The sequence below is a fragment of the Eurytemora carolleeae genome, unplaced genomic scaffold (genome assembly GCF_000591075.1).
Source record: "Eurytemora carolleeae unplaced genomic scaffold, Eaff_2.0 scaffold490, whole genome shotgun sequence".
Classification (NCBI taxonomy): domain Eukaryota; kingdom Metazoa; phylum Arthropoda; class Copepoda; order Calanoida; family Temoridae; genus Eurytemora; species Eurytemora carolleeae.
In genome coordinates, this window is record NW_019396962.1 from 40,721 (window position 1) to 62,263 (window position 21,543).

The 21,543-nt window shown below is 32.8% G+C and overlaps 1 protein-coding gene and 1 long non-coding RNA gene across 2 annotated transcripts; both read left to right on the forward strand.

Annotated features, from left to right (window-relative positions):
* Positions 1–6,830: 6,830 nt before the first annotated feature.
* LOC111710563 (uncharacterized) lies at positions 6,831–7,529 on the forward strand. Its single transcript, XR_002767079.1, has 2 exons — positions 6,831–6,935; positions 7,472–7,529. It is a non-coding gene; the product is annotated as an uncharacterized LOC111710563 (long non-coding RNA).
* Positions 7,530–9,434: 1,905 nt separating this feature from the next.
* On the forward strand, positions 9,435–18,569 carry LOC111710553 (NAD-dependent protein deacetylase Sirt2). The gene is made up of 15 exons (XM_023484659.1): positions 9,435–11,097; positions 11,605–11,694; positions 12,398–12,453; positions 12,756–12,838; positions 12,918–13,013; positions 13,396–13,500; positions 13,829–13,858; positions 14,248–14,330; positions 14,612–14,660; positions 15,387–15,436; positions 15,873–15,942; positions 16,532–16,570; positions 18,159–18,214; positions 18,313–18,344; positions 18,540–18,569. The coding sequence occupies exons 1-15, from the start codon at positions 11,037–11,039 to the stop codon at positions 18,567–18,569; spliced, it is 930 nt and encodes a 309-aa protein (XP_023340427.1). The 5' UTR covers positions 9,435–11,036.
* Positions 18,570–21,543: the final 2,974 nt, after the last annotated feature.

Below are 21,543 nucleotides of genomic sequence, written 5' to 3' on the forward strand. Positions count from 1 at the left end.
TATAACATTTCCTGCCAAAATAATAGTGCTATAGAGTTTAGGTACAGTAGGTTCAAGCCAGCACCTTTATACTTTAAACTATATAACATTTCCTGCCAAAATAATAGTGCTATAGAGTTTAGGTACAGTAGGTTCAAGCCAGCACCTTTATACTTTAAACTATATAACATTTCCTGCCAAAATAATAGTGTGCTATAGAGTTTAGGTACAGTAGGTTCAAGCCAGCACCTTTATACTTTAAACTTTATAACATTTCCTGCCAAAATAATAGTGTGCTATAAGAAATTTGTCAATAGGAAATGTTGTGTACTTGTCTTGAGGAAAAGGTTATTTCTGGTTAAAATAAGTTTCTCTAAAAAACAGAATCAAAAATAGAAGTAAAGGAATTGAGTTTTTGCCACAAACTCTGATTTTATAATTTTTACATCTTTTCAACCCGATGTTGTAGACCTTAGATTTTTCAGACTATCAATTATGTTGGATCACATAATCTAAGTTTGAAATATCAAAGGTTTACAGCATCAGGTTGCTAAGATATAAAGATTAGAAAATTTGAGTTTGTGGCAAAGTCCTTTCGACATTATTTTCACTTAAATTTTAAAAAAGATTTTCAAAAATTTTCAGAGATTTACTAAGATTCAGGGAAAGGTGTTTAATTTTTAAAGATTGCATAATGTCTTATTATTCTTGACAGCTTCAGGAAAGGTTCCGAAGACTAGCTTTGAAATCATGGAAGCCTTAAGTACAAGAATGAATAATTTATATGTTGAAGGATTCGATGATTACGTAATAACTGAAATGATAAATATGTTATGTAGTGAGTAAAACTCAATTTTTTCTATTTGTGCATAATTTTGCATATTTTTTCTCCTTTCTTTTGGAAACCTGTATTTTCAAAAAAATTTATTTAAACAAATTTTAACTACACCATTTATATATGTATTTATATCTTTCTGTGTGAATAAATCTGTATAATATAATAAAATTAATTATATCTGACTTCTGCTCTGTATCCAGGGTTTCCAGCGAAACCCATGGATACTTCTTGTGAATTTCTTCTCACAAGAAAAATTAACTCTCATGAATTTAAATTTAAAGTCATAATTCATAATTCATAATGAATGAATAATATTTTAAAATTCAAGATTTGTCCAACATCCATCTAATTTAGAATATGTGGTATATTTTAAATTCATTTTCATGTTTTTTAATTTAATAAAAAAATTACAAGTATTATCTCAAAAGTTTTCTCAAATCATATTTTCTTTAAGTTTCTAAACAAAACAAAAAAGATTATTATCCTGCAATTATTAGTTTATTTTTAACATTTTCCCAATGCTTTAGTTATGTCAGTAATTCCTATATAAAAAGAAATATAAACTTGCATTAGGTAATTTAAAAAAAGAGAACTTTTTAATTAGTACAATTTTTTTTATTTAGATATTCATTTAATTTGCTAAACACACAGATCAGAAAAGATTATTATCCTGCAATTATTAGTTTATTTTTAACATTTTCCCAATGCTTNCATTCCTTTGTAAAAAATAACAAATTATTTTTATTATTTATTATTATTTTTAAAAGGGGCGGGATTAAATGAAAATTGTTGCATACCAAAAAACTAGCTTTTTATAAAGAAATGATTAATGATAAGATTTGGGAATAAAAATTAATGGGAAAATATTCAGGTTTTTTCTGTGTTGTAAATTCTGGGATAAATGTTATTTATTTTGTAGAAATCATCATCATTGGAGTACTATTGGAGACCACCTTTCATTGGAGACCCCCTATTGACGTCTCATTGGCGACCCCCAGTGACGTATTACAAGCCTAAGCAAATAAGTTAAGAAAATTCCTATTGAGGTGGGGGGTACCCTTTTTCTGTGATGCCCCCTCCCTATATACACGTTTTCCTAGAGTGTGAGAGTTAGACAAAATCCGACTGTTGTGCACAAACAGAAATACGCTATCAAAAGTTCCGAATCTCTCCGCAAGGTGTCTCCGTGCACAAATTTAATATTATGGAAAAACCAGCAACCATAAATCTAGAAAAGTTAGAAATATTCGGATAACATTAAAAACGCCGTTTTTACTTGAAAATAAAAAATTACGGATGTTTAGAAATTCTGTAAGTATAAGAAATTCTAAGTATTTATCAAGTTCACATAAACGTTGTGAAAATACAAATATATTGCCAAGGGAACCAAATCATGGTTATTAGCAAAGCAAGCTCGGGTGAATTAGTAACTCAGTACTGCAGTTATTGATCACGGTGCAGCTTTAGTATATATATGTACTTTATTAAAGCCAAGTATCTCAGATACGGCCAAATAGTTCATGATAAAAGGGGCGTATGTTCGCTTTATAGGGATTAGGGGTCTTTCCGGGGTCAACCCATCCGCATCACGGAAATCTATGGTTCCCAGGGGGTTTCAAGTCCCGAAAGGCCTAATTCCTTCAAGGTAGAGGCGTATTCAGGGGGGGGGGCTCAGCCCCTCCCCCTGGACCAGTGAAATCTATTGATTCCATGTGGGTTTTCAGGGCCCTTAACGGGTGCTAAGCCCCCCTCCCCTGGAAAGAAAAATGGTAGCCTCCCCCTGGACAAATTCCTGAATACGCCCCTGCTTGAAATTTGGTTTTATTATTCCTGACTCCTGTGATAATGATATTCGCCAATCTTTCTTTTCATTCTGAAGGGGGGGGGCGCCCCCCCTCTCCAGGTGCTAGAAGAGGGCGCGCACCCGGCCGCCCCCCCCCCTTATAGTTACGCCTCTGTATTGTTATCCTCTTGTTATTAATCTCCAGATTAATTAACCGATCGGGATTTTAAGGATATTTTATTCTAAAGTTTTCAGATATTTCATTTTGAGAGAAAATTAATGTCCCGTGTATTTTCCCGTAATTTGAAAATCTTCTGGGATATTATTTCTCATAATTGTCCTGGGATATGAGAAATAATGTCCAATGAAGATTTATTTTTTAAAACTAAATTTTTGCGGATTTTAGAGGGTTTTTTGTGTGTTTTTTCGGTTTTACAGGGAATAATATTATTTAAGCAACTGCCTTGTGTATAATTTGGGAAATGATATTTATGCCGGGATTTCTACTTAATTTTGTTTGTTTTCGGTTAAAATTCCAGCCTTTAAATCTGATCACTATAACGTATGGGAATGGCCGATTAAAAGGCTTGAATTTTAACCTCCAACAAACTAAATTAAGTAAAAATCCCGGCAAACAACATAATGTCCCGTTTTATAACACAAGGCAGTTGCTTAAATAATCAATTATCTATTCTTAATTTCTACTTTTTAAAAATGTTCTACCTTTAAAGCTGACATTTAATCTTATATTGAGCACGACGACATTCTTTTAGGAAAAGACGATATTTTCTTAAATATTTAATTGCGTATTTTCTAGAGTACACTATGAACTAATCAGCTGATCAGTGTACATCTTAGATTTCAAAATGAGCGGAGTTAGAAATATTTCTCGAATTTTAAAACCTACAAATAGGATCTTTTTGAGACAAAACAGGTAAAAATTGTTAAATTTAAATGCAATCTATGTTAAGGACACTAATATTTTCATAATTATGATTTAATCCAGGGACCAAGCCATCAATAATATCGATCAATGCTTTTTCTCTGACGTGACTTGATTAAATCAGATAAAAGTTAAGACAGTTCCCAGGGCCGTCAATAACCTGCATTAAAACTAACTTAGCTTTTTTTTAAGCGAAAAACTCTACATTGTCTACTGTCGATGAATTTTAAAATTTCACATGCCCGGCCTGATATACAAGGCGTACCAAAACTGACCGAAAGAATAAGTGATAATCATATAAATATAAAGTGGAAAGCCCCTATAGTGAAAAGTAGGATATTTTCGTGAAACAATCGCAATTTTTTTTGTATTTGTGGCTAAAATTATTTTGTAGGTTTTATTCGCTTTGTTGAGTAAATTATATTAGGTTTTGGGTGGAAATCAGTTAATTATTGGATTAAAGTGACTGTAAGCGTAAATTTTTGGGACCCTCTCTGCAAAAATGGCAATGCCCGATTCACAACGGCACCCTTAAAAGTTCTGTCTGATNAAATATTAAAGGGACTGTAAGCGTAATTTTAAGTGACCCTCCATGCTAAGATAGCAATGCCAGATTTACAACGGTACCCTTGAAACCTTAATCTGATTAAAAAATGGGGAAGATGACGTCGATTTTTTTACTTGAAAAGTGTTATTTCTTTGAATTTCTCCATTGTTTCTCAAAAGTTCTAGTGGATATCGAGATCAATGCTTGATCTCTTCTTTTTGCTTGTTCTCCTCTTGTTATTAATCTTAAGATTAATTTACTGATTGGGATTAGGGATATCCCATTCTAAAGTCCGATCAGGGGAGTATATATAATTGATATAACATTTTGAATTGTTACTAAGTGTCACAGGACCGAATTTAATGAAATTTGAATTGTCTACCGTCGGTTCAAATCTGAATCCGTGATTCAAAACCTTCCTTAATCTTTAACTTTAAAGCATAACATAACATAACATACACACACTTGCTTTTATACAAGATTTGATATTGAAGATGATTTTGACAACACCCTGCTTTTAAATAAGTTTAAATCTAAATAAAAAAAATGGATCCGGATCTGGAGTCAGGTCATGAACATTCTCTAAGATTTACAGATTTGTAAGAAGAATTTTCAATTTTTTTTCTTTCTTTTTTTCGCCAATTTTTGTGCTTAATCTTCATGAACCATTTAGAAATAACAAAAAAACAGTTCAGATTTGGGTTTTGAGAGCAAAATTTTTTTTGGCAGTATTTAATTGATATTTTGCCCCTTGGATCCAGGAAGCAAAAATGTTGCGGTTCCAACGTAGCCGAATCCTATGTACGGATAAAACCTCTATAAATTAGGTGTGGTGGAGGGGTGAAGTGGGAGGGGGGAGGAAGAATGTTGACGGATTATAATGCCCTCCCCGCAGGGAATTACAGGTATTTATTTTGTTCATGACATTCTACAACTAACTTGTTTTAACATTATAATAATAACATGCTCTAAAATGCTTGTTATATAAATAATGGCATGTCCTAGCACTAACATGCTCATTATATAAATAATAACATGTCCTAGCACTAACATGCTTGTTATATAAATAATGGCACGTCCTAGCACTAACGTGCTCTTTATATAAATAATGGCATGTCCTAGTACTAACATACTCGTTATATAAATAATAGCATGTCCTAGCACTAACATGCTCATTATATAAATAATAACATGTCCTAGCACTAACATGCTCGTTATATAAATAATAGCATGTCCTAGCACTAACATGCTCATTATATAAATAATAACATGTCCTAGCACTAACATGCTCGTTATATAAATAATGGCACATCCTAGCACTAACATGTTTGTTATATAAATAATGGCATGTCCTAGCACTAACATGCTCATTATATAAATAATGCCACGTTCTAAAGCTAACATGCTCAATATATAAATAATAACATGTCCTAGCACTAACATGCTCATTATATGAATAATGGCATGTCCTAGCACTAACATGCTCGTTATATAAATAATGGCACGTCCTAGCACTAGCATGCTCATTATATAAATAATGACACATCCTAGCACTAACATGCTCATTATATAAATAATGGCACGTCCTATCACTAACATAAATAATGACACGTCCTAGCACTAACATGCTTGTTATATAAAAAATGGCATGTCCTAGCACTAACATGCTCATTATATAAATAATATCACGTCCTAGCACTAACATGCTTATTATATAAATAATGGCATGTCCTAGAACTAACATGCTCATTATATAAATAATGACACGTCCTAGCACTAACATGCTTATTATATAAATAATAGCATGTCCTAGCACTAATATACTCGTTATATAAATAATGGCATGTCCTATCACTAACATGCTCGTTAAATAAATAATAGCATGTCCTAGCACTAACATGCTCATTATATAAATAATGACACATCCTAGCACTAACATCCTCATTATATAAATAATGGCATGTCCTAGCACTAACATGCTTGTTATATAAATAATGACACATCCTAGCACTAACATCCTCATTATATAAATAATAGCATGTCCTAGCACTAACATGCTCATTATATAAATAATGACACATCCTAGCACTAACATCCTCATTATATAAATAATGACATGTCCTAGCACTAACATGCTTGTTATATAAATAATGGCATGTCCTAGAACTAACATGTTCATTATATAAATAATGACACGTCCTAGCACTAACATGCTCATTATATAAATAATAGCATGTCCTAGCACTAATATACTCGTTATATAAATAATGGCACGTCTTAGCACTAACGTGCTATTTAAATAAATAATGGCATGTCCAAGCACTAACGTAAGTTGTTTTTAGCATTTGTAAGTACGTTTAGAAATAATAAAGCAATCAAATCTAGAGAAATCTTAACGATCTAAGAAACAAAGGAAAAAGAATTTGCTAGATGACAGACTAATGAATTTTCTTCAACGTTCTTTATTAAACTAATGAGTTTCCTAGAAATCTAAGATTGCTAATATTAAACTAATGAATTTCCTAGAACTTTAAGATTGCTGATATTAAACTAATGAGATATTAAACTCTTAAGATTGCTAATATTAAACTAATGAGTTTCCTAGAACTTTAAGATTGCTAATATTAAACTAATGAGTTTCCTAGAACTCTAAGATTGTCGATATTAAACTAATGAATTTCCTAGAACTCTAAAGATCGCTGAGATCGACGGAACAGGTTCTGCGATCATGGAGGAAGGATTNGATTGATTAATTGATTGCTGTATCTAGGATTCCTATGCTCGTATACCAGGAGTAAACTGAAGGAACTGGAGCTGGGAGGAAACGGGAATATCACGGAGAAAGGTTTTATTCTTAAAGAAGTACGGGGGGAAGTTGGGGGCTTACATTTAATTATGATGGGGAGGGGGGGGATCATACTTGGGGAGGGGTAGGGGTTTGTTTACAATTAACTTTGACGTATTAGAACTGTTAAGAAACTGGTTTATTGATAGTAAACAATAAATTCTCATTCCTGTTTTCCTCAGTAAAATTCCGACTTTTGTTTAATTTTAAAACATTTTTATGTTTTGATATTGTGTTTTAGCAGTTCTAATACAACACAGCCAAATATGTACTAAAACTATACCCCTCCCCCTATGCTAGTTATAAAAATACTGAAATTTGAATAATTTCGGCCATTGTCCTACTCGGCTTTGTTAAAAATGTTGCAGGGGTTTATAATGTAAATTTTATGGAAATAACTTGGGGGGGGGGGATGATTTCAGCGAATAAAACCCTCAATACCTAACTTCTAGAGGAAACAAAATGATTTTCAAAAGAGGGGGGGGGGTAATGTTTTTTTTTAGCAAAATATACACTCCTGAAATGTTGCTGTCTAGGTGTTCTGTTTATACGGGTGTTGAAGGAACTGGAGACCCTGAAACTATCAAATCTACCGGAAGTCAAGAACCCGGAACATGTTCTAAGGAATATTTTAAACTATTAAATAATTTAATTTTTATAAATTCTTCTGAAAAGCAACATTTTTGTATCTTAAATTGTATTAAGTTCGGGTTTTTTCCCCCCTTGACGGTTCTTTGATTGGCTAGAAGTTGTTATTACTCGACATAAAGGGACTGTAACCGTATATTCAAGTTATTGCCCGACATAAAGGGACTGTAACCGTATATTCAAGTTATTACCCGACATAAAGGGACTGTAACCGTATATTCAAGTTATTACCCGACATAAAGGGACTGTAACCGTATATTCAAGTTATTATTACCCGACATAAAGGGACTGTAACCGTATATTCAAGTTATTACCCGACATAAAGGGACTGTAACCGTATATTCAAGTTATTACCCGACATAAAGGGACTGTAACCGTATATTCAAGTTATTATTACCCGACATAAAGAGACTGTAACCGTATATTCAAGTTATTATTACCCGACATAAAGAGACTGTAACCGTATATTCAAGTTGTTATTACCTGACATAAAGGGACTGTAACCGTTTATTCAAGTTGTTATTACCTGACATAAAGGGGCTAACCGTATATTCAAGTTGTTATTACCTGACATAAAGGGACTGTAACCGTATATTCAAGTTGTTATTACCTGACATAAAGGGACTGTAACCGTATATTCAAGTTGTTATTACCCGACATAAAGGGACTGTAAATTCAAGTGAACCTCTTTTTAGAGAGGGGACATGACCGATTTACAACGTTAGGTTCCTTGAAACCAGTGTCTGATCAATCATGTGGAAGATAACGTCATTTTTCTATCTTAAAATATTGTAAACATGAATATTCAATTCATGCTTGATCAGACAAAGCTTTTAAAGGGACCGATATTATCTAACATGGATTTCCATAAATGAAGGGTTGTTAAAAGTTGCGCATACAGACCCTTTAAGGACTAAATATTTTAATTTAAAAGTTTATGCAATGAATACTCTGAGTTCATTTTGATAAAGACAAGCGTAATCTCAAGTTTTCCCTCCTCCCTTTCTATGTTATATGTTAAGAACTAAACATAAATTTGTAAATATGGGTTAAAAGAGACTATCGATGCAATATCAAGGGACCTTCTTTAATGAGGTTTCATGCCCGATTCCCAACGATACATTTTAAACATTATTTTAAGCACTGATCACAAAGACAATTGTCACATTTTTAGGTAGAAACACAAGGATATCTTGGTCGTTTTTGCACAGATAAAGAACTTACATCGATAGTCCATTTATCATTTTAACATTAGGATTTTTTTCCTTTTGGTAGTTTTCAGTTTTTGTAAAAAATGAAAAATTAGCTGGAGGTGGGGAGGCAGTAAATCAATATTAGCTGGAGGTGGTGAGGCAGTGAATCAATATTCCTTTTTTCTCTTTTATTTTGAAACATTTTTGCGGTTTGAAATTTTGGATGATTTCTTTTATACTTTGTTTTTAATTTATTACATTCTTTTTCGATCATTTTAGTTCTTAAAGGGACTGTAAGCGTAATTTCAAGTTATTATACATGTCAAGACGACATTACCTGATTCACAACGGTACCCTTAAAAGCCTTGTCTGATCCAAGTCTAAATTAGAAATTAATGTTTATAATTTTGAAAACTGATTATTTTCATTTGTGATTTGTCCACAGAAGTGACTTGCGCGTTTCTACTGCGGGAAGGCATTTGGGAATGATCAGAATTAAACAATATTTTCCACATTGTTAATCGGATAAAGGTATTGTTGTGAATCGGACATTGCCATCTTTGAATGGAGGGTCACTTGAAATTACGCTCACAGTCCCTTTTTTCCCTTTTTAAAGAAATATTTTTAGAATATTTTTAAAGTTGAATATTTTCTACAGTGAGTTGAAGATAGCTCTGCCTAACTGCAAAATACAGTTTCCCCCCTTTACAGATGTACAGGAGGAAATTGATTGATCGATCGATTTATTGATCAATCAGTGTTTGAGAGATGACAGGATTGATTGATTGGATTTTATAAATCAAATATTTGATCGATCAAAATAATTGGCTAATTTACATGCTGATCAATTTAGATCGATTTTATCATATTTATGTGATCAATCTAAATTTTACTGATCTAATCAAGTAAAGTATCAATTATTTATCTGTAAATCCAGTAAATTACTAAAAATGTCCATTTTGGCGAATCAAGCTAAGAAACTGTGATATATGAAAAGATCCCAAAAAAAATTTATTTTTATTTTTTGTTTAAATTTTATCCATTCATCCAATTGTTCAAAATTTTTATTTGATATATAATTAAGATGATAAGATACCCAATATTGCTCAAAAATTGTTGAGTTTAAGTTTCTACTTTAAGAAATTATCATAAAATTTGCTAATATGCATAAACGTTCATTCATCAAAAAAAGATATTTTACAAAAACAAATAATTTTAAATTTCAATTCAGTTTTTGCGTTTTTATCTTTTCTAGATAAAAGTTGAACAGTTAAATGTAATTAAACTTTAAGTTTGAAGAATCAAGATGCAGTGCAAACGTTTTAAATGTTTTATAATCAATTTCTAGCTCTCTACAGAAGCTACTATAGGGCCATAAGTGTATATTTTTCCTTGCTATAAAAATATTTTTTTGCGCGGAGGGATTAATTTTTTTATTTTTTTTTTTATTTGAACATCTCAGAGGATACGATCAGAAAGGAAAATTAGATTAATTTCTGGGTTAAAAGTTTTATAAAGGGGAATAAAGTTTTCCAGTCCAATTTTGTATTATTCTTTATCAAATCTTGAAAAAAGGGGGAGGGGGGCGGGGTGAATTTATACCCCCTGAACAAACGTTGATCTCCTGTCTACTTCTCATCTGTAGATTTATTATTTGTCAGAATCTGATGATTACACAGATAGAGATGTCACAGTTGCACTAGTTCACAGTCGTTGTGCTGATTTGTGCTTATTTGTGTTCCTTTGTGCTTCTTTGTGCACCTTTGTGCACTTTTGTGCTTAATTGTGCTCCTTTAGGTTCATAAGGGCTCCTTTGTGCTCATTTGTGCTCAATTGTGCTCATTTGGGCTCAATTGTGCTCGCTCACTTGGGCTCATTTATGCTTAATTTTGTTTATTTGTGCTCCTTAATGCACCTTTGTGCACCTTTGTACTCATTTCTGCTTATTTGTGCTGGATAACTTTGGCTGCTTTTTGCCTCGACACCAGTGAAGTTTAAAAATGTGGGAATAGTGAGAAGTAGTCGAACTAGGAATGGATAGTTGAAATAATTGTCCGCAAGTGCACTATTTAAGTAGTTCAGCCAGTCATGCCTAGTTCAACTACATCTTACTTAGGTAATTCCGACTTTAGGTTAAAAAGCGCGTTTTTAGGTAATCAAGTACAACGGCTCCATGATCTATAATTCAATTATGACATCTAGATCCTACTGTGTGTATATATATATATATATATTTCAGATAGATAGATAGATAGATAGGATGGGTGGAGGGGGGAGTAAGTCAGAATCTTTTAATCTAGAAGTCCTAACACAAAAGCTAGGTGAGTTCTATTATTATTTAGAAATATTTTTAATATTGAAGGGACTAGGTGTAATTTCAAGCAACCCTCCATGCAAAGATGGCAGTATAGGCCGGCTCAAAACGGTATCCTTTAAAGCTTTGTCTGAACAATAATGTATAGAATATCAATCATATTCACTTTGAAAACTGATAATTGATTATTTTAAATTTTGGGTTCTCTATGAAGTGACTTGCGCATTTCTGCCTCTGAAGCAATATGAAGAAAAATAATTAATAGAATTAAAGAATTATTTGAAGCCAGAAAGGCGACGATTTCTCCCACAAAATTGATCAAATAAATGTTTAAAGGGTTCCATTGTGAATCGGTCATGCTTCTCTTTAATTGCAAGGCCACTTAAATAATACAAGTTCTTTAAATCACGAAACCAAAAAGCATATTTAGGAAAAATCTTATTTTGCGTTTTTTTCATGATTTCTGTATTTTATCCAAACACTGATTTTTCCCCTCTAAAATCTGACTTTTTAGGTGGCGGGGAGTTTAAGAATATAGTTATTATGTGCGGGGCCGGTATTTCAACGAATGCGGGAATACCCGACTTCCGGTCGCCAAGCGCAGGTACTTCCGGTTCTAATTTTTTTCACATTGGTTTCGCACTTCCGGGGTCTGAAATGGGAAAAATAAACGATTTTTTGATAGTCGATGGTAGTCGATGACCAATTTAAAATTTGTTTTTTCATCCAGGGCATCAAAAATCCCTTCCTCCCCCCCCCCCTCATTCTTGATTTAATTTAAACCCTAATCTGAGAACTTTTGTGTTGGAGGATACTCATCATCCTGATCGCTTGATCTCGATATCCACTCTAGGCACTATAAATTTGAGGAGATTTGATACACAATACCTTTCTCTATTTTCATTTTTGTTATTACTCCCCTGATCAGAGCTCCTTTCAACCCATGCAGGATATCTAGTAAAGATTAAATTGATCTGCAGATTAACAATGATCGAGATGAAGCATTGATCTCAATTTCTACAATACCAGAGTTCAGGGGCGTATTCAGGAATTTTTCCAGGGGGGAGGGCTTAAATTTTGTTATCTCTCCAGGGGGGGGGGCTCAGCACCCGTTGAGGTCTGAAAACCCCCTGAAATCAATAGATTTCACTGATCAGGGGGGGGCTTAGCCCCCATAGCCCCCCATGAATACGCCCCTGCCAGAGTTTCCAGCTCTGGGGTAATCAGTAAAGAGGAGAATGAAGGGGGGGGGGGTGTTAAATTTTACCCTTTTCATAATCCACCTTGATATTTTTGAATTTTATCAGGTCTATATATGACCTTGAGAAGCTATGACCTTCCCTACCCTGAAGCAGTTTTCGAGGTAGGAAAATCAAAGACTGAAAAAAATTTAAAGTATTTACAATTCATAAGTGTGGTCTGCTTTCAAAATTACTGGTGATATAAAGAACTTTGTTCAGATCTAAACAATTCTGGTTTTTATAAAATAAATTGAAATCTGAATTCCTTCAAATCATCGGTATAATGTCAGACCACATTTTTAAAATACCAGAAGAATTTTGTGATTATTGTTCCCGGAAAAATACTGTTGATTAATGGATCGATAAATGCTGCAAATTATTTTTAATCAAAGACGATCTTTAATTGTTGTTTCTGTTTATCTAGGGTCGTTACTTCAATCAGGATCCTAAACCTTTCTACACTCTAGGCAAAACAAATTTAATATCCAAAAAACTTTGTAAATACTAGCTGTAGTGCCCGCCGTCGCCCGTGGAATTAAAAAAAAATTTATAAATGTATTTTTTTTAAATGTTAAATTTTTTTTAGCCTTTGTTATCCCTGGGTTCGCTCAATAAATGTCAGCCCATTCGATCCAGCTGTTTGGTCGGCAATAGGGAATGTCTTGCTTTATTATTTAGATACGTTTAAAAGTAGTAATCCCTAATTTAACGTCCCTGGTCCTGTCATAATTTTTTGACTGGGTAAGTGGTTAGAACCACTGTTAGCTTGGGTTTAAAACATTGTTAAGGTCTCCAGGCAAAGCTGGGTTAGGTATTGAATATTATTAGAATCCATTTTGAAATAAAGGATCTATCCTCTGAAACATAAAACAATGGATCCCTACTTTCAAACAATGGATCCTTATTTTGATACAATGGATCTATTCTTCGAAACAATGGATCCCTACTTTGATCCAATGAATTTTTGGACCTATTTCGAAATAGCAAATAGAAAAATAGAAAAAATTGAATACTAAATGGTTTTCATAAGTTGAGTTGAGATAAATTTCCAACAAAATGTTTAGAACCTTAAGAAATAAGAAACACATGATTGGTTGGTCGGTTGGAGCCCTTGAATACCTGGCGGGGGTTCCGCAGGAGAAGATCGTAGAGGCACATGGTAGCTTCAGGAACACACCAATCAATCAATCAACCAATCAATCAATCAAACAAATACATCAATACAGAAACCAATCAATCCTTATATTATTATTTTTTTTGACGAATAATTCTCATTTTTCTGTTTTTGAAAAAAATCTTTTTTAAAAGCTTAGGAAATGCCGCACATGGGTTCTCACTTTTATTTATCTAGACAAACTGCTATTTTTGGATTTCATTTCAGCTTTGATGAAAATAAAAGGGGTTTCGTATATATTAATGATCAAAATAAAACCGCTGTTTTAACCCTAATTTTCCTGCAATTTTTTTATGATTTTGTAGAATTGATTTTTGTTTTAGGACCGCGTACTGTGTTAGCTGCAAGGAAACGTAAATTTTTTATCTAATTTTTTTCTCTAAAACTATTTTATTTTTAATATTAAGTTTGAGTTTTGAACTTTGAATTTAATATTAATGTTCAGGGAAGGGGGGGGGGGGGGGGAATATAAAAACTATAAAACTTTAAAAGTATAACGGTATAAAAAATGGAATTTCAAGTAATCTTTTATTTTTAAGATTCACAACAGTGTCTTTTATCAAATTATTAAACTGGAAAATATTCTAATAATGTTTTTAAATTAAAAATAATCAACTTTCTCAAGAGAAGATAATTGTTATCTCGCACATTTTTGATCATACAAAGCTTTTAAGGGTGCCGTTGTGAATTGGATATAGATAATTCCCTGAAAATACGTGTTCAGTTCCTTTGTTGTTTCCAGATATGACTTGAGATGGTTAAAGCAGGAGATCTTTCATCCTTCTTCAACGGACGGGGTTCCACACTGCTCAGCCTGTAAACAAGGTTAGAATACTGATATATGGACGATGGACGATGGAATGACGACAAACGACTGACGACAATTAGTTGATGGACAGGTAACGACGTTGACAAGGGATACTAAACGATGGAAAGATGGATTTATATGACGGACAATACATGACAGACAATGCAAAATTTACGACGGACAATGAATGAAGGATATTAGGTACTGGACGATTGACAATGTATGATAAACGGCTGAGGATTGTCAAAAATGATGGACAGTTCGACGCTGATTGACATTTGACAATTTATTGTTTAAGGAGTTGTAAGACCAGATGTTGTTCTATTTGGAGAACCCCTTTCCAACAGGTGAAACACTTTTAGATACGAAGGAGTTAAAGGGACAGTAAGCGTAATGTAAAGTGAACTTACATGCAAGGCTGGCAATGCCCGATTTACAACAGTACCCTTGAAAGCTTTGTCTAATCAAATATGAACTAAATATCCTAGTTTTTGTGTTTATTTAGACTGTTCACTTTCATTTGCGGTTTCTCTTTGAAAGTGACTTGGGCATTTCTTGCTTATTAGAAGCAATTGATAACCTAAAGGTTTCAAGGACAAGAAATTATCAAAACTTTTTAAATCAATAAAACGACGTTATCTTCCACATTTTTTATCGGATTAAGGTTTCAATGGTACCGTTGTGAATCGAACATTGTCATCTTTGCTTATTAGAAGCAATTGATAACGTAAAGGTTTCAAGGACACCGTTGTAAAACTGGAGGGTCACTTACTTGAAATTACGCTTAGTCTCTTTAAAGCGACTTCATTTTCAAAATCACGGGACACTTCATTAAAAAGTTAAATGCTGATTATAACAGTATGCTTTAATCCTTCCAAGAGCAAAATGCTTGAAGATATTCTCAAAGGTCAGAATACTATGTCTAATTTTTTTTTATTCATTGGCAAAAAAATTACTAAAAAACATAAAATCAAAGTTATTAGTAATTTAAAACAATGTTGTGATCTTAACATTTGCGTTTTTGATTAAATAAACTTAAATACTATTAATAGTTAAATATCAATCTTTTTTAGGTTTTATGAGAATATTGATTCAGACTTCAATGCATGTGATTTACTTCTAGGAACACTGTTAATGATATTTTCGTCTTAAAACTTTGAAGACTCTTTTTTTACACCGGGAATATTATGATTTATAAAGAATGAGTATGGTGGGGGGATATTCATAAAAATGTCAGATTTAAATTAACATGAGAGTTGATCAGGTTTCAGACAAGTTTTTTCATCATCCTTTTTTAAATGCTTAAAAGTTGTAGAAAATACAAACATTGCCAGAGGTCCTAGGGCAGGGATGTATATTTTTAAGAATACCCCCCTTCCCCCAGGTGGCATAAATGAGGGGGGGGGGAGAATAGAATTGTTTTTGCACCTATGAAGAACAATTTCAAAAATAGTAAAAAAAAACCCCGTCCAAATTAAGGAGTTAAATAAATATATTAATCGAAACTTCCTGCATTTTAAGAAAATTTGATCTTATTTATTACCTGTGTTGCACTTTAGTGTTTGGAACATCTCTAGTTGTGAGTCCGTTTAATCAACTTGTGGGGAAACCTGGTTCATCTGTTCCCAGGGAATTTAGTTATATTTATAAAGTAGTAATCTTCGCAGAACCACGGGAATGTTCTTAGCTTGGTTTAAATTCTAAATTGAGGTAAATTTATGTTTGCAGGCAACGCTGGGTTCCCAGAATACCGGGTTTTTTTCATAGCCGATACTCTGGGGTTTAGTGTGTACGATTAAATCGAGGATTTTTGTAAATAGCGCATTTCCTAAAATCTAGAGGAAATAGCGATAAAGATACAAGTAATTTTAAGACAATATTGTATAACAAGTTTGTCAGTTAAAAACCAAACAATTTAATTCCCTAAGTTGAGCGGGTTGACCTCTAAAGAGAAAGTTAAGTATTCAGATACAGCTTTTTATTGATTAGATACTAGCTGAAGCGTCCGGTGTTGTCCATGGAATTTTTAAAAATCGAATTTTGAAAAAAAAAAGTTATTGAGTTTAGGAGTAATAATTTTTTTTAGCCTATGTCCTCCCCGGGGTACTCAAGGGTTTCTTCAAGAAATGTTAGATCATTCGTTCCAGCCGTTTGGCCAGCTACAGGGAACATGTATACGAATGTCTTGTTTTTATTATATAGATATAATTGAATGCAGAGTTTACATCAACAAGACTAAACCAGGAGCAGCGACTAGGTGGGTTTATTTCTACAGGTTTTACTGTCATATCAGAGTTTTGTTTAATATCCAACTAACTCAATATCTATCAGATCTTGGACTCCAGGAGGCCGCTATCTGGGGTTCCATGTTGGATTCCCTTTCAGATTTACAATTGATTTGATTTGATAATCTTTGTGTATCTGTCTGCTTGTCTATCTATATATCTATCTATCTATATCTTTCTATATCTATCTTTCTATATATATCTTTCTGTATCTATCTATCTATCTATATCTATGTATCTATATCTATCTATCTATTTATATCTATCTATATCTATCGATCTTTATCCATCTATCTAAATCTATCTATTTCTATCTATCTGACTCTCTATCTATCTTTTTATATCGATCTATCTATTTCTATCTATCTATCTATCTATCTATATCTTAACCCTGACTCCTACGGGATGATGGTTGACCATTTTATTTATCTATCTATCTATCTATCTATCTATCTATCTATCTATCTATCTATCTATCTATCTATCTGTTAAAATTTCTATCTTACATCTATCTGTACATAATTTCTAACCTTTTTATCTATCCATCTGTCCATGATTTCTATCCTATCTATCTTTTCATAATTTCTATTATATCTATCTATTTATCCAATCATGATTTCTATCCAAGTTCTATATATATTATATAAATATGGATTGATAAATTGATTATCAGACTTGTTAAGCACAAAGGATGAGACTTCAGAGACGACTGTACGAAATTTATTAATTCTTTATTTTTTACATGCGTTGTTCCCTGAAACTAGTGCTTAGGATCTATTTAATTTTGATGCGGATCCGGATCCAGGCTATTTATTTTTTTAACAAAGCAGAATTTTCAAATTTTTGTCTTTTTTTTGCTGATTTTTAAACTAAAATTTTATGAAGCATTCAAAAATCAGGAAATTTTTTTTATTCTCAGGGTAAAAATTTGTTATTTTGCAGTTTTTGGTTGATTTTTTGCCCCTTGGATCCGGATCCGTGGATCCGCATATTTTTGCGGATCCGGATCCTGAAAGCCAAAATTTTGCGGAGCCAACGGATCCTGATCCTAAGCACTACTTGAAACTGTTAACTTTTTTTCTTTTTTTAACTTCATTCCTTAAAATTGATATAATCCAGTTCTCAGCCTTTAGATTGTTTTATTCTCAGAGGTTGAGGTCGTCATTCAAGTCTCATACTTTGTAGGTAACCCTGTATAGATTCTAGTAATAGATGACAACGTAGAATTTGTACACTCTCACAGTACAGTTGTATTCTGTCGTCACAAGTGTCAATTCAGTTTTTGTGTCCGACAAAATTATCAATAATATTGATAATTTAAGAATAAAGTGCTTTTCTTACAGTAAAATAAGTGCAATCTTATGTGTTCTTTAGTTTCTGTTTTTACATTTTTTTATTTAATCTTGGAAAACATGTCAACTAATGTGAGACAATTTCGTTTTTCTTGTTATATTTGACACTTGTGACGTTGTGTATAATTGGTTCATTTCTCTGTTGCCACCTATTGTACTTGATAATCTATTTGGGTAACCCTGTGTATATATCTATCTATCTATCTAGTATGTTAGCTTGGATGATGAGAATGGGAGCCAACATTGAATTTTCCCGTCCTTCAGGAATATTTCTTTTTATCACATTAAAAATATTTCATTTAAAATTAATTAATTAAAGAATTTTGTAATTTGATTTTGGATTTTTGAAAGAAATATTTTAGATCTAATTCTGCTGGGAGACTGTGATAAACAGGTAGATCACTCACTCACTCACTCACTCACTCACTCACTCACTCACTCACTCACTCACTCACTCACTCACGCACTCACTCACTCACTCACTCACTCACTCACTCAAAATTAAATATATCATTTCAGCTTCAGTTTCCCGAGTATTTTAGAAATATGTCAGGCTTTAAACAGCTTTTTATCACAAAATAATTTTAAGGGGTTAACGATCAATATACCAGGAGTTTAATGTTATCCCTGTCCCATGTGATTATATGAGTGGCTGGTCAAACCAGGTTTCAAATATCCTGATTAGACGATTAATAATTCCAGTTTCCAGATTATTTCAGTCCTGACTATGTAAAGTCATGGACAGGATGTTCCTAAAAGACTGATTTGATTTGATTTGATTTGTTTTGGTTTGGTTTGGTTTGGTTTGGTTTGATTTGTTTTGATTTGAGTTGAGTTGAGTGTTGAGTTGAGTTGGTTTGGTTTGGTTTGGTTTGGTTGGTTTAGTTTGGTTTGATTTGGCTTGGTTTGGTTTGGTTCGATTTGATTTGATTTGATTTGATTCGATTTGATTTGATTCAATTCAGTTCAATTCAATTCGATTCGATTTGATCTGATTTGATTAGCTGGTATTAACTTTTTTTTGTAAAATGAACTTCAAATATTAATATTAATAATATTTGATTCAGGTTGTTGGATTAGACTCCTTGTTGGAATAAATATGTCGGCTAATAACAACAAACAATAACAAACACCAGCAACAAACACAACAACAACAAACAACAGAAACAACAACAAACACCAGCAACAACAAGCACCAGCAACAACAAACAACAAGAACAACAACAACAACAAACAACAAGAACAACCAACCATGCGCAGCAAAACCGTCAACGGCTATTATTTAACAGCAAAATCACTGTTGGTTATTAACATGATAAACAAAAAGTTGATTCAGGAGTAAATGGGAAAATGATATCAAGAATACAGAATTTTCTGCGTTGTTGTTCATATTCTCCTTTTCTACTTCATGACATTTATCCAAGACAAATTGATTTAGTCATTTATGATCATTACTGTATTTGATTAAACTAAAATTCAGAACGCTTTGACCCATATAAATAATCTTATTTTTATTCTTTATCATTTTAATTTGTGATACTTCATACTTTATGGTTTAAATTGTGCAAAAATTACACTTACACAATTTTTATATGTATTTAGATAGTAATCAATTTTTGAAACTTTGACACGCATTTGATTAGATTTTTCGAAACTGTGTTCTTGTAATATCTAAAAACCCTCTTACAAGTTATGAACCCTCATTATTTAAGGCAGTATTGGGAGGAAGAAAATCAAAAAAAAAAATTTGATAATTGAATTCCGATTTTCCCCCCAGCGATGAAGGAGGAACTTTTAGAAGATGTTTTCCCTCGATTGATATGTGATAAACAAAGTTGCCTTTTTTTTTAAATTTTGATTTTTGTATTGATATTTACTTCTAGAAGAATGCGTTTGAAAATATTAAAATTGGGAATAGTCGGGCTCAGCTCAGTAACATTTCTGCGATACAGGTGAACATTATTTAAAGGGACTGTTCATCTATTTCTAAATTATTTAAAGGGATTGTTCATCTATTTCTAAAATATATAAAGGGACTGTTCAACTATTCCTAAATTATTTAAAGGGACTGTTCATCTATTCCTAAATTATNCCAAATTATATAAAGGGATTGTTCATCTATTTCAAAATTATATAATGGGATTTTTATATATTTCTAATCTAAGTCTTATTTAAAAATGATGACTATCTGTTAGAAAGTAGGATGTCCGGTGTAAAAGGTGTATGCTTTACATTAAACACATAGAATGCGTTAAATGTCAAGTGATTTTTTTCTTCAATATATTTCAAACTAAAAGTAATCTTTAAAAGGAGTGTTCGCGAAAAATGAAAGGGGGTTTAAAAACTGTAGAAATCCGCAATTCATTCAACTTGTGGTTGTCGCTTAACATCATTAGTCAAACATTTCAAAATAATGATTATTAAAAAATTTATAAAATTTAAAAACTTTTACCGGAAAAAAATCTTAACTTTGTATTTTAGGTTTTCTCTACAAGCAGAGGAGAGAAAACTAAATGTTCAACTTGAGGAAACTATTATCAGTAAGTTGTACTTTCACATTAAAAAAAGAGTGACGTATCCAATTCCCAACGCGCGGTAACTTTATCTGAAAAAAGTGGAACATATTGTAAGTGTTCTTACTTGAAATAGAAAAGGGGATGATTCTGACAATTTTATCTTTTGTTTCGGAGTTAGAAATGTGCATTGCGCCAGTCAACTTGAAAGAAAACCCGCTACTGAAATTGGGACAAAAATATAACGCTTTTGAGAAAGTATTTTGCAGGCCTTTACAGGATGATTCCATAAATGAACTGAAGCCGAATTTAAGGGATTTGAGCCGCGGCTCAAATATGATTGGTTCCACTTAAAACTATATTCAATTTTTCAAGATTTAAGCCGGCGCTCAATTGAAACCGGTTTTCGGGGGATTTGAGACGCGGCTTAAATTCATTAAAGTTTGACACGGTAAGCGTAATTTTAAGTAAGCCACCATGCCAAGATGACAATGCTCGATTTACAACGGTACCCCTTAAACCGTACGCTTGTTAATCCTTCAGAAAGCACAAATCCGCTTGTTAATGCTTCTGAAAGCACTAATCCGCTTGTTAATCCTTCAGAAAGCACTAATCTGCTTGTTAATCCCTTCAGAAAGCACTAGTTTTCTTGTTAATCCCTTTAGAGAGCACTAATCCGCTTGTTAATCCCCTCAGAGCACTAATCCGCTTGTTAATCCCTTCAGAAATCACTAATCCGCTTGTTAATGTCTTCAGAAAGCACTAGTCCACTCGTTTATCCCTTCAGAAAGCACTAATCCACTCGTTAATCCCTTCAGAAAGCACTAATTCGATTGTATATCCCTTCAGAAAGCACTAATCCACTCGTTAATCTTTAGAAAGCACCAATCCGAATGATAATCCCTTTAGAAAGCACTAGTCCGATTGTTAATCCTTCAGAAAGCATTAATACGATTGTTAATCCCTCTAGAAAGCACTAATCCGCATGTTAATCCTCCAGAAAGCACTAATCCGCTTGTTGATCCTTCAGAAAGCAATAATCCTATCGTTAATCCCTTCAGAAAGCACTAATCCGCTTGT

What these genes read in the sequence shown, in the direction of transcription:
- LOC111710553 (XM_023484659.1), top strand. Translation starts at nt 11,037, where the DNA reads ATGGGTGGAGGGGGGAGTAAGTCAGAATCTTTTAATCTAGAAGTCCTA. An exon ending in AAACCAGGAGCAGCGACTAG is followed by an intron (nt 16,571 to 18,158) that starts GTGGGTTTATTT and finishes CTATCTATCTAG; the next exon opens with TATGTTAGCTTGGATGATGA. An exon ending in TGGGAGACTGTGATAAACAG is followed by an intron (nt 18,345 to 18,539) that starts GTAGATCACTCA and finishes AATAATTTTAAG; the next exon opens with GGGTTAACGATCAATATACC.